The sequence below is a fragment of the Trichomycterus rosablanca genome, chromosome 3, assembly GCF_030014385.1.
Source record: "Trichomycterus rosablanca isolate fTriRos1 chromosome 3, fTriRos1.hap1, whole genome shotgun sequence".
Taxonomy (NCBI): domain Eukaryota; kingdom Metazoa; phylum Chordata; class Actinopteri; order Siluriformes; family Trichomycteridae; genus Trichomycterus; species Trichomycterus rosablanca.
In genome coordinates, this window is record NC_085990.1 from 6,230,727 (window position 1) to 6,244,542 (window position 13,816).

At 41.7% G+C, this 13,816-nt stretch overlaps 1 protein-coding gene across 2 annotated transcripts; it reads left to right on the forward strand.

Moving 5' to 3' along the window:
• Positions 1–68: 68 nt before the first annotated feature.
• On the forward strand, positions 69–9,935 carry foxj2 (forkhead box J2). 2 transcript variants are annotated; one of them, XM_062991761.1, is made up of 10 exons: positions 69–345; positions 581–903; positions 1,008–1,082; positions 2,052–2,144; positions 2,233–2,343; positions 2,957–3,110; positions 3,748–3,972; positions 4,066–4,167; positions 6,141–6,509; positions 9,111–9,935. In XM_062991761.1, exons 2-10 carry the CDS (start codon positions 595–597, stop codon positions 9,218–9,220), a joined length of 1,548 nt encoding a protein of 515 aa, XP_062847831.1. In that variant the 5' UTR covers positions 69–345; positions 581–594; the 3' UTR covers positions 9,221–9,935. The 2 variants fall into 2 exon arrangements, with proteins under 2 accessions (XP_062847831.1, XP_062847832.1); XM_062991762.1 differs by having other exon boundaries at positions 2,236–2,343.
• The last annotated feature ends 3,881 nt before the right edge of the window (positions 9,936–13,816 follow it).

The following is a 13,816-nucleotide window of genomic DNA, read 5'->3' on the forward strand; positions in this document are numbered from 1 at the left end:
CAGTGTGTGTGTGTGTGTGTGTGTGTGTGTGTGTGTGTGTGTGTGTGTGTGTGTGGTGTTCACCTCGGAAAGGGAGGAGAAAGAGGGAGAGAGAAAAAGGAAGAACTTTTTCTGAAGACTTTTTCTTCCCCTCCTTTGGGTTTAAACAAACATATAGAAAGCGTAAACCATTCAAAGCCTTAGAGGGCTATTTGGACAGGAAATGGAGAAGCGATAAACTGAAAGAGGAAGAGAGAAAGAAAAGAGAAGGGAAAACAAATACTCGGCAAGCTCTCAGGCCCTGTGCAAATGACGGCATTAAAAATTAACACAGTGTGAAGCTCGGGGCCTGTTGACAATAGGGAGGTAAGTGTTTTTTTTTTCCTAATTACATGAGTCTAACTGGAAAGAATGTAAAACACAATCTGATGACTGAAACGTTCCTGAGATCCTTATGAAGCTGTAAACTTAGAGAAGTATCTTCAACAGCCAGATTTGCCTCCTTGTTTGGGCAAATGTAATGTCAGTAAATTGCTTTGATTAATTGCATTGCTGGGTTTAAAAAAGTCGTACATTATTTTGAACTCTCCATGCATATCAGCCACTTCTTCAACCATGACGTCAGAGCTGGACTCTAGTTTGACCAGCATCGACTGGCTTCCACAACTGGGAATGAGCACTCTCCGCTCAGGGAAAGAGAGAGGAGAGAGAAAGAGAGAACGAGCAAAAGAGCGAGATACACCTCCATCCATCCCTTCATCCTCCCCTCCTCCAAATTCCAAAGGGAAGCCACCGCACAGCTATGCCACGCTGATTGCAATGGCAATAAGCTCTGTGCCGGAAAGAAAGCTGAGCCTGAATGACATCTACACGTGGATCAGTACTACGTTTCCTTACTATAGCAGAGCTGGAGGAGGCTGGAAGGTAATGCAGAAAGATTGTACACTTCACTTAACATACATATATGTGGTCTTAATGGTCACACATCAGCTTAGTTCATGGCTTGTTGTTTTGTTTCTTTCATACAGAATTCAATTCGACATAATCTGTCCCTAAATAAATGCTTCCGGAAGGTTCCAAGACCGCAGAGTGACCCTGGAAAGGTGATATGATTTAGTATAATAATACTAAACATTAGTGACATGTTGCTCTGATTTAGCCTGTCTTGAGTTGGACTCTCTGGTCGGGTGGTCAGGGTCCATTTTGTGTGAAGTTTTGTTTGAGTTTTCTCTGGATACTTTGGTATTTCCCCACAAGTCCGAAGACATGCAGTCAGTCTAATCGGAGCTACTAAAATTGCCCCAAGTGTGAGTGCATGAGTGTGTGTATCTGCCCTGTGATGGACTTGTGACTTTTCTGAAGTGTTTTCTGCCTTTCACTAAAACACCCACTGTGACTCTGACCAAGATAAAGCAGTGGTAAAACAAACAATAAATAAATGAATGTCATTAAAGCCCCTGTAGGTGTAATGTGAAGGTGTCCCAATACTTTTGTCCATATTTTAGTCTGGACTGATTGGCTGTGTATCTGTAGGGAGAGGGACAAGGGCTGAAACAAGGTTTGTCGTCAGTGGTGCGAGTGTAGCCTCTGCTAAGCGGTCGAGGCGTCTGGACGAGGGGGAGTGGCTGATCACGGATGGCAGTGCATGTCTTTTCGCATGTGATAGGTGAAAAGAAGCGATTAGCTGCACGTGTGTCAGAGAGGGCACATAACAGGCTTGGCCCTGCTCAATCGGAGGTGGGGATGGCGGAAGAGAAAAGACAGAGGGATAAGCTCCAGTCGGCCTTGACTGAATTAGGGTGAAGAATGGGAAAAAATTATTAAATAAAGCGTTTAATAAGGTTTTCTGTCAAGTGTACACATATTTATCTATTAAATAACATTTTGCTGTTGCTACTACTGTGATTTATTTAGTATCAAACTGATTTTGCTGGTAACTGTGTAAAGTTATTATTGTGAAGCCACTTGAGAGATCTTCCATTAAATTGTCTGTTTATTTAGACTGAATTCATTACAGACTTTATCACATTATCACATATTACACAATAATCAATGTCCTGGTCTGTTTCCAGGGTTCTTATTGGACCATGGATGGAGCACCTGACCCGTCTCCTCCACCTAAATGTGCTAAAAGACCGTATTCGGCAGAGGAAGAGGAGGAGATGGTATAATTTTCAGATTTTACTCATTATGTGAAGTAAACAAACACTGGTCATGTCAAAAGATTTTAATGTGTTTTCTTGACTGATCCAGCAGATACCAGAAAGAACTCTGTCCACAGAAAACCAAATGTGTTTCAGTCAAGCGGAGCCGCTTTCACTTCCACCAGACATCAAAACCAATCTGTCCCCACCTCCCTGCAAGGTACAAAACAGTCAGTGTTCTTTTATTATTTACTATTCAAATCAGTGTTTAATTCAGTTTACTATGTTTTTTTTTAATAAAGGGAAATAGTGTCTCAAAAAGATTCATGTAATCAAGGACAAGAGATACAGCATATGATTGGTTACAATTCAGCATAGCAACACCTACTATGTATTACCAAATTTGGTTGAAGACTATCCCTACAACCAAACCTACTCTCCCTTACCAAATCTGGCATCCTGCATTACCTAAGTTCTTTGTTCCATTATTCAGGCCTTGATCACTCAGGTGTAGCCTTAACTACTCAACTTTCATCTTAGCCTTGATTACTGAATGCATACTGGACCAAGTAGGATTGAAGAGTGAAACTTGTTCAAACTTTGATTTATCAACTAAGTATCATAAATCATTGGCTGTTCTGTTCAAGGTGCACCAAGAGTTCAAATAGAGTTCTTAAAAAAATGTATGAAAAGTAAACAATATATACAGTACATGTATACAACTTCAGTCATACCGGTCAAACACTAAAATGTAATTAACTGAAAGAATTTATGTGTGATAAACTGAAATCAACAACCACAATCTCTCTTAATAGTCATGTTTCTCCACACAGCGTCCACCTCCTCCTATAACCACAGCTGCTCCTGCCTCTCTGCCCTCTGTCGACCCACCACTTCGTTTCTCCTTCACTGATCTTAACCTGCCGGACCTGTACAACTCATTTCAGTCTCTCTGCCGCTCAATGAAAGAGAAAGTCACCTCACAGTGTGAGTAAAATGTAAAAACTTCATGGGTCGCTCTGCGTTCCTTTTGAGTCTGCCGGTCTGGTTAATCACATCTTTAAATAAAAAATGCTTTTTGTTATTAAAGGTTAATTATTGGAGGCCGCTCAGGTGGTGCAGCGGTAAAAACACACGCTAGCACATCAGAGCTGGGATCTCGGATACATCGTATCGAGTCTCGGCTTTGCCTGCCGGCTGGGCTGAGCAGCCACATGAACAACGATTGGCCTGTTATTCATATAGGGGTGGGATATTGAGCTGGATAGGGACTCTTTCATGACTGATGTAACTACGACCACTGCTGGCTGATTGATGGCGCCTGCACAGAGACGGGGAGAGAGTGCGGATCAGGGTGTGTCTCTCTGTACACAGGGCTGGTCCGCAGCTGATCTCGTCTGGTGTAGGTGACAAGATGCATACGGCTGCTGTCCATGTGTCGGAAGGGGCGTGGGTTAGCTTTGTTCTCCTCAATCGGAGCCGGGGCCGGCATTAGTGGAGAGGAAGCATGAAGCAATCGGACAATTGGACGCGCTAAAAGTCGTGAGAACAAAGGGGAGAAAATGCATAAAGAAATATATATATATAAGTGACAGTAATTGTTGGCTGTATCTCTCTCTTTTAGCGGATGTTCCCAGTGTACTTGGATTAACCGGCGATTTTACACCATTGCACACACCAACCCTCCCACCTCTGTCCCCCCACCCCTGCTCCAACGCTAACCCAAATATGCACTCACTTCCTAGCGCTAATGCTTGCACCAACCCAACACTGAATATCAACCCTAGTTTCACTTCTACCCAAAACCCACAGACTAACTGTGAGGCTGAAAGATTGCTACATAACAACGGTAAGTAGATCAGATCGTTTATTTATTGTTTCACTGTACTGAGTAAACACCGTCTGATTCAGTTGACTTTCATTTACACTGTTTGTCTTGCAGTTGTTCCGGCAGATTGGTTCAGTAATGCCGAGTCTTTAAGAGAGAGCTTTAGGATTGCTTCCAGTTTGGACTGGGCTAACATAGATCTCACCAATCACCCTGGTCAGTTTACTGATTGTTTTGTACTGTAATTATATAACCTAGCAAGAACCATTCAGAATCACAATACCTGGATTTCTGCATGAATTCCTTGAAAATGTGGTCTGATCTTTATCTGAGCCATAATAATAATAGATGACCACGCTTATAACAAACTATACAGATCTTGATGTGAATCAACCTTAATAGAACTAGAGCCTCGTGATTTGTTTATTATGTGTACATGTTTTGGTGCATTTAACATGAATTATTTCCTAATAGACCATGTTTGTGCTTGCACAGAACTGGTGTCTGAAACTTTAAGGTTTTGAAAGAAAGTTGTAATACACCGATTAGGAATAACATTATAACCACCTTCCTAATATTGTGTTGGTCCCCCTTTTGCTGCCAAAACAGCCCTGCAACTGTGATGCTCTGTGTATTCTGACACCTTTCTATCAGAACCAGCATTAACTTCTTCAGCAATTTGAGCTACAGTAGCTCGTCTGTTGGATCGGACCACACGGGCCAGCCTTCGCTCCCCATGTACATCAATGAGCCATGACCCTGTCGCCGGTTTACCACTGTTCCTTCCTTGGACCCCTTTTGATAGATACTGATCACTGCACACCAGGAACACCCCACAAGAGCTGCAGTTTTGGAGATGCTCTGACCCAGTCGTCTAGCCATCACAATTTAGTCCTTGTCAAACTCACTCAAATCCTCACGCTTGTCCATTTTTCCTGCTTCTAACATCAACTTTGAGGATAAAATGTTCACTTGCTGTCTAATGTATCCCACCCACTAACAGGTGCCATGATGATGAAGAGATAATCAGTGTTATTCACTTCACCTGTCAGTGCTCATATGCCTGGTCTGTGTATTACTTCCAAAATCAGCCAATCTAAATGACTGTGTGAGGATAAACCATACACTAGCCCAGCGGTCCCCAACCTTTTTTGCAGCACAGACCGGTTTCATATAAGATATAATTTCATGGACCAGCGAGGGCGGGAGGATTTAAAATAGAAGAATTATAAAATGGAAAATCAGTGTGACTCCTAAGCTTTTTTTGATGCAATGAGACGCTGTTCCCACCTAGTGGTGATTGGAGGCAATAACACCTGAAGAGTTTTGGAAATGTAATTGCTCTTGTAGCGATCTCTAATTATTTATTCTTTCTGTGCGGCCCGATAATAAATGACCCACGGACCGGTACCGGTCCACGGCCCGGTGGTTGGGGGCCGCTGCACTAGGCTACACTGATTCTCATGTTGTGTACACAGGAGAAAAGTGTCAAGTGCTCTGTGTCTTAGTCTACTTCTACAAATCCCATTTCTGGAGAAGTTGGGACATTTTGTGATTAATCCTGAACTTTATATTACTGTTTACCAGCTTGACTGTGTTTGTAAATATAAACAAACTTTAATTTGATGCCTGGACCACACTTGGAAATTGAGACGGGCAAAATAAGAGTGAAAGCTTAGAATTTACAAGTTACACTGTTTTAAAAAATTTCAGGTGAATTCGTAACAGGTGAGGGTATCATGATTAGGTGTAAACTGGTATCTGTCCCAGTTTTTCTGGGTGTCGCATGCATCAATTTCTTTTCAAATTTACAAAATACAGTTGGTCAGGTTGATCAGTGGAAACACTGGAAGTCTTTTCTCTGTACATTTGTCAGATAATAATTCAAAAGAATTGTTTATTGCCTACAACATGTCCCAACATGATTCTTGTTTTTTTTAATGGTGTTTGAGTTAGGGTTCGCCACAGAGGAACATTCATCCACATATATGATTTGGCACAGTTGTGAATTAATTGTAATAAGATGTTTGATGTAAATTATTAATGTGTCCCGTACATACAGCATCATTACATCAGTACAGTGTGTTTGTCAACTATTAAGACTTAGACATCAGAATTTATATCTTTAAGTAATTATTCTAAAAATTATGGCAATTCACACATATTTATTCCTATGCTTACTTTTTCAGACCTGATAGAAAGCATGCGTCAGGCAGAACTCTGTGACTGGGCGCTGGATCCTGCACTCTTCACCTCGCTTTGTGATTCACTCAACCGCTTCTTCACACATAAGGGTCTTATTGGCTCATCAAACGGCGGCCCTGCTTCAATGAGCCAATTAGCTTCACCTCCTACCAACATGCAACAAGCCACTGGCCCGACTCTAGCTAGTTTAACTCATCCGTCCCCGCTGAGCTTCCCCTCCCAGCTGCACCCGTGTAGTGGTGGATTACCTGTTCAGACCCACAGGAAAACTCTGACTCCTCAGAACCAAAGCCAGAATCAGCAGAGGAACCCTGAAACACATCCAGCTGTTAGCCAGGCTCTGCCTTCCAATGGTAAACCAAAATTTATATCTGATCTTCTGATTTCCTGTTTCCTTTCATTTTGCACTATGCTTACACCCTCTGACACACTGCACTATGTGAAACTCAGAACTTACATCCATTTGTGCTTGTTTTAAATTCTATTTCAAAACCATGGGTTTATACACCGATCAGCCATAATATTAAAACCACCTCCTTGTTTCTACACTCACTGTCCATTTTATCAGCTCCACTTACCATATAGAAGCACTTTGTAGTTCTACAATTACTGACTGTAGTCTATCTGCTTCTCTACATTTTATTTAGCCTGCTTTCAGCCTGTTCTTCAATGGTCAGTACCCCCACAGGACCACTACAGAGCAGGTATTATTTAGGTGGTGGATCATTCTCAGCACTGCAGTGACACTGACATGGTGGTGGTGTGTTAGTGTGTGTTGTGCTGGTATGAGTGGATCAGACACAGCGCTGCTGGAGTTTTTAAATGCTGTGTCCACTCACTGTCCACTCTATTAGACACTCCTACCTAGTTGGTTCACCCTGTAGATGTAAAGTCAGAGACGATCGCTCATCTATTGCTGCTGTTTGAGTTGGTCATCTTCTAGACCTTCATCAGTGGTCACAGGACGCTGCCCACGGGGCGCTGTTGGCTGGATATATTTTTGGTTGGTGGACTATTCTCAGTCCAGCAGTGACAGTGAGGTGTTTAAAAACTCCAGCAGCGCTGCTATGTCTGATCCACTCATACCAGCACAACACACACTAACACACCACCACCATGTCAGTTTCACTGCAGTGCTGAGAATGATCCACCACCTAAATAATACCTGCTTTGTGGTGGTTCTGTGGGGGGTCCTGACCATTGAAGAACAGAATGAAAGCAGGCTAACAAAGCATGCAGAGAAACAGATGGACTACAGTCAGTAATTGTAGAACTACAAAGTGCTTCTATATGGTAAGTGGAGCTGATAAAATGGACAGTGAGTGTAGAAACAAGGAGGTGGTTTTAATGTTATGGCTGATCATACACCAAAAAGTTAGAAAAAAACAGTTTTGCTCATGTTATTTATAAATAAGGTTTTGAACTTACGGTTGACCAGGGCAGCTTTAACCAAGAAGAAATTGAACTTGACGTTGGTATTTTATGGCAGTGCCACATTAAAAACCTATAAGCTATTTATTGTGACCCATTCATTTTACTGTCACGGCTTGTCTGTGGTCTGTATGCTTGACTTTGGTATGTTGACCTGGTATGTTAGCAATAAGCTTGATTTGAAACAGCTTGTTCTATTTGTTTAAAGGGTGTGTCCATGTATTTTTGCAGTTTAGTGTCTCAGTGTGAAGGTCATCAGTGAACTAGAACAAGATTAACATTTTATTGACAGTAAATAACAAAAAATAAAAGATTATACAGCACTGGATTTTCAGAATGCTTCTCAAAAATAATCTACATGATCATTTGTTAATAACTTGTAATAATTTATTTATCTGACAGAAATCAGCTTTTGCTTGGTTTCACATCTGGTAGATTATTGAAAACAAAGACATATTGAAGAAGTGCTGAGACCAATCAGTAAAAAAAGACTTGTGGAATGTGTTTACGGGCTGCTGTGACGTGAATGTTGTGCTCTATTTGTGTCCTGGTATCTCCTCCATGCTCTTGAGACTGTGCTGGGAGACACAGCAAACCTTTTTGTGATGGCATTTATGGATGTGCCATCCTGGAGGAGCTGGAGTAACTGTGCTACCTGAACAGGCTGCAGGTACCGTCTCATGCTAGAGGAGAAACAGTCAGGAAGGAAAAGGAGAGTAATTGTCTGTGGCTACAAGTTGCAAATCATTCCCTTTTTGGTGGTTGTCTTGGTGTTGCCTCTCCAGTGCACCTCCCACCACTTTTCCCTTCAAACTTTTCTGGAAAAGAGCTTTGTGAGATCAAGCAGAAGTTGGAAGTTGGTTCGATCCCCAGGTGGGGCAGTCCGAGTCCTTTCTGTGTGGTGTGCGCTTGTTCTCCCTGTGTCCGCATGGGTTTCCTCCCACAGTCCAAAGACATGCAAGTGAGGTGAATTGGAGATACTAAATTGTCCATGACTGTGTTTGATATAACCTTGTGAACTGATTAATCTTGTGTGATGAGAGTTGCCACTGTTGGGTCCCTGAGCAAGGCCCTTAACCCTCAATTGCTCATCGTGTTCTGCTGATTGTGTAAGTCGCTTTGGATAAAAGCGTCTGCTAAATGCTGAAAATGTAAATGTAAAATGTAAATGAATGTAACCAAAAGAGTAAAACATGACGTTAAAATCCTAATAAACAAACTGTGTCCTATACACCAAAGCAGTCATGCTGAAACAGGAAAGCCCATCCTCTAACTTCCATCACACTGGAAGCATCTAGAAGCAGTTTATGTAATTGATTTTATACATCTTGTAGCACTGGGTGGGGCTAAAAACTTAATCATTATAATGGTGTCTACATACTTTTGGCAATGCTTTGTGTAGTATACTGTCCAATCCTGTTTGCAGTGCCAGCAGTTTAGTTTACGTTTAGCTTCTCACAGTGTTCTGATGATAAGAACTCTGTGTGATTCAAGTTCTCGTGTTTTTCTTCTGTTCTCTGTAGCTATTCAAACACAACCGCTGACGCCTCGAAGTCGACCCCCGTTGAAGCACCTGCACAGCAACAGCGAAGAGATCCAGGACGATTTCGACTGGGATTCACTGATAGTATAAAATGAGTAGTGGTGTTGCCTCACAGCAAGAAAGGCCAGGGTCCTGTCTGTTTGGAGTCTGCATGTTATCCCCGTGTCAACGTGGGTTGCCTTTGGGTGCTCCGGTTGCCAGTTGGAGCTATTAGAAAAGTGTGTGTACCCCGCGATGGACTGATGACCTGTCTGAAGTGTTTCACCCAATGAATCAGACCCACCACAAGCCTGACCAGAATAAAACAGACAATTAATGAATGATTTTTGTCAAAGGGGGTTAAATCCTCAACAGGGCTTTAGTTACCAGCACCAAAAGTAACACTCTGCTTTGATAGCACAGATACAGTTTTGCAAAGAAATGTCTACTTGCTATTTTGTAGTTATTTATCTAAGATTATATACAGTATATATATATATATATAAATATAAATATATATATATATAGATATAGATATATAGTGATTGCACTTAATGGTTTTATGCATGCAAATGCTTTGTAGGTCAAGCTCAGTGAGTGTATAATGACCTGTTATGTATGGGGTGATGGGCTCTTTAAGTGTACAACTAAACGTTTCAATTCCTCATTATTTCTGCTAGAATCTCATTTGCAAATATTGACTTACTGAAACTAAACTGTTACAGGTAGAACTTGCTAAATGTTTTACTTTAGTTATGTAAATGTACTTTGGTTAAAAGGCATCATGATATTTTATGCTTTCACCCCAAAATAAAAGCACAAATGAAAAGGATTTGAAGCTTCTCAGTTAAAATAATAAGTCAATAACCAATCATAATAGTCTCTCTGTTCTTTAGTTTCACTTTGGACCTGTACGGCTAACATAGTGAGTGAGGAATAGAAGCCTGTAGCATACACCCATCAGCCATAACATTAAACCCACCTCCTTGTTTCTACACTCACTGTCCATTTGATCAGCTCCACTTACCATATAGAAGCACTTTGTAGTTCTACAATTACTGACTGTAGTCCATCTGTTTCTCTGCATGCTTTGTTGGCCCCCTTTCATGCTGTTCTTCAATGATCAGGACTCTCCCAGGACCACCACAGAGCAGGTATTATTTGGGTGGTGGATCATTCTCAGCACTGCAGTGACACTGACATGGTGCTGGTATGAGTGGATAAGACAAATACCGTGTCCACTCACTGTCCACTCTATTAGACGCTCCTACCTAGTTGGTCCACCTTGTAGATGTAAAGTCAGAGACGATCGCTCATCTATTGCTGCTGTTTAAGTTGGTCATCTTCTAGACCTTCATCAGTGGTCACAGGACGCTGCCCACGGGTGAATATTTTTTTTGATTGGTGGACTATTCTCAGTCCAGCAGTGACAGTGAGGAGTTAAAAACCCCAGCAGCACTGCTGTGTCTGATCCACTCATACCAGCACAACACACACTAACACACCATCACCATGTCATTGTCACTGCAGTGCTGAGAATGATCCACCACCCAAATAATACCTACTCTGTAGTGGTCCTGACCATTGAAGAACAGCATGAAAGGGGGCTAACAAAGCATGCAGAGAAACAGACGGACTACAGTCAGTAATTGTAGAACTATAAAGTGCTCCTATATGGTAAGTGGAGCTGATAAAATGGACAGTGAGTGTAGAAACAAGGAGGTGGTTTTAATGTTATGGCTGATCGATGTATAATTCAGCATCATGCATATTTCATGTTTAGATCATGGCTGCTTTAAATCACATCAGGTTTGAAGCAGAATTGCTTTTGTGGTTCCAGACATGATGGCAAATTGCACTGCTAATGTTAAACAGAAGCAGCAGCCATCTCAGAGCCATAGTGACTTTTTTCTCTGTACATGGTGTGGCATTACTTTATGTAAGCATCAGATCTAACCAGCCCTCTTCCCAGCAAAAAGAAAAAATGAGCCAAATCCAAGACTGCACTAATCTTTTGAGGAAAAGAAAAAGCCAGAAGCTATTTAGGACATTTTTAAACCCAGATGTGTTAGGAGTTTTATATGAAACTTCAGTTGTCTCATGAATTTGTCTCATGAATAGAGCTGATCTTCCCTGTTTCCAAAATCCCCCAACCACCCACACCCTCCTCAACAGTTCACTGCAGAAATAAGCAACAAGCCAATTGCAGCACAGATCTCAGGGATGAGTTTTATTGGTTCTTGCTCAATTTCTGACGACTATACGATAATTTGTTAGGACATTTACAAGTAATTTTGCATTTGCCTATTTTTTGTCAAAGGTGTAGTGAAGTCTGAAGAGAATAAGAGGATTTTACCCATGACTATCCACTTAATCTCAGTGTTTCATCACAGGGCATCACACACTTTCCCAATTCACTCACTTAGACCTGGAGGCAATTTATAAAAACACAGTTTGCCTATTTTGGGTTTCTTGTGAGGGTAGGAACAGACACCAGATTGAATACATGTCAAACAGTTTACAATTAATAACTGGTAAATGTGCAGCAGCTACACTACCAGCAGAATGAACATATAACTAGTGTTACCAATGTTTTTAATTAGTGAGGGTGGTTGGTTGACATGCAGTTTGCAGAGACATAAACTATTATGCCAAGTTCACACTACACGACTTTCCAAGTCGTCAGGTCGCTGTACAGTTTACACTACACACCTGGATCTCTTGTAATCGGGAGTCTTTCAAGTCAGTGTATATTTCACACTACACGACTGATCGGCGACAGGGGGTTTCACACACTACACCATCTATCACCAACTGGAATCGTAGGCGAGATTCTCTGGTCTCCCAAACTACGTTTTGTCACGAAAACAAACATGAAAAGTGACGAGAGGTTTAATGATACCACGTCCAAAAATGCACGTCAACAAGTAGCAAGTGATCAAAGTTTGTGCTCTGATGTGCAGCGTAAAATCAAGGACAAAAAATAAATGAATGAGTGGATTTGGCTACGCGAGCAGCATGGATTGTTCTACAGGTCCTTCTCAAAAAATTCGCATATTGTGATAAAGTTCATTATTTTCCATAATGTAATGATAAAAATTAAACTTTCATATATTTTAGATTCATTGCACACCAACTGAAATATTTCAGGTCTTTTATTGTTTTAATACTGATGATTTTGGCATACAGCTCATGAAAACCCAATCTCAAAAAATTAGCATATCATGAAAAGGTTCTCTAAACGAGCTATTAACCTAATCATCTGAATCAACGAATTAACTCTAAACACCTGCAAAAGATTCCTGAGGCTTTTAAAAACTCCCAGCCTGGTTCATTACTCAAAACTGCATTCATGGGTAAGACTGCCGACCTGACTGCTGTCCAGAAGGCCATCATTGACACCCTCAAGCAAGAGGGTAAGACACAGAAAGAAATTTCTGAACGAATAGGCTGTTCCCAGAGTGCTGTATCAAGGCACCTCAGTGGGAAGTCTGTGGGAAGGAAAAAGTGTGGCAGAAAACGCTGCACAACGAGAAGAGGTGACCGGACCCTGAGGAAGATTGTGGAGAAGGGCCGATTCCAGACCTTGGGGGACCTGCGGAAGCAGTGGACTGAGTCTGGAGTAGAAACATCCAGAGCCACCGTGCACAGGCGTGTGCAGGAAATGGGCTACAGGTGCTGCATTCCCCAGGTCAAGCCACTTTTGAACCAGAAACAGCGGCAGAAGCGCCTGACCTGGGCTACAGAGAAGCAGCACTGGACTGTTGCTCAGTGGTCCAAAGTACTGTTTTCGGATGAAAGCAAATTTTGCATGTCATTCGGAAATCAAGGTGCCAGAGTCTGGAGGAAGACTGGGGAGAAGGAAATGCCAAAATGCCTGAAGTCCAGTGTCAAGTACCCACAGTCAGTGATGGTCTGGGGTGCCATGTCAGCTGCTGGTGTTGGTCCACTGTGTTTTATCAAGGGCAGGGTCAATGCAGCTAGCTATCAGGAGATTTGGGAGCACTTCATGCTTCCATCTGCTGAAAAGCTTTATGGAGATGAAGATTTCATTTTTCAGCACGACCTGGCACCTGCTCACAGTGCCAAAACCACTGGTGAATGGTTTACTGACCATGGTATTACTGTGCTCAATTGGCCTGCCAACTCTCCTGACCTGAACCCCATAGAGAATCTGTGGGATATTGTGAAGAGAAAGTTGAGAGACACAAGACCCAACACTCTGGATGAGCTTAAGGCCGCTATCGAAGCATCCTGGGCCTCCATAACACCTCAGCAGTGCCACAGGCTGATTGCCTCCATGCCACGCCGCATTGAAGCAGTCATTTCTGCAAAAGGATTCCCGACCAAGTATTGAGTGCATAACTGAACATAATTATTTGAAGGTTGACTTTTTTGTATTAAAAACACTTTTCTTTTATTGGTCGGATGAAATATGCTAATTTTTTGAGATAGGAATTTTGGGTTTTCATGAGCTGTATGCCAAAATCATCAGTATTAAAACAATAAAAGACCTGAAATATTTCAGTTGGTGTGCAATGAATCTAAAATATATGAAAGTTTAATTTTTATCATTACATTATGGAAAATAATGAACTTTATCACAATATGCTAATTTTTTGAGAAGAACCTGTATAGTGAGTTTTCGCAATGCAACGTTGGTGTTACGTAGAGAACGATAAGGTCAAAAATACTGTAAAACTTGTG

Coding starts and splice junctions, on each gene's coding strand:
- foxj2 (XM_062991761.1), top strand. CDS start 595: ATGACGTCAGAGCTGGACTCTAGTTTGACCAGCATCGACTGGCTTCCA. Junction 904..1,007: donor GAGCTGGAGGAGGCTGGAAG/GTAATGCAGAAA, acceptor TCTTTCATACAG/AATTCAATTCGACATAATCT. Junction 1,083..2,051: donor CGCAGAGTGACCCTGGAAAG/GTGATATGATTT, acceptor GTCTGTTTCCAG/GGTTCTTATTGGACCATGGA.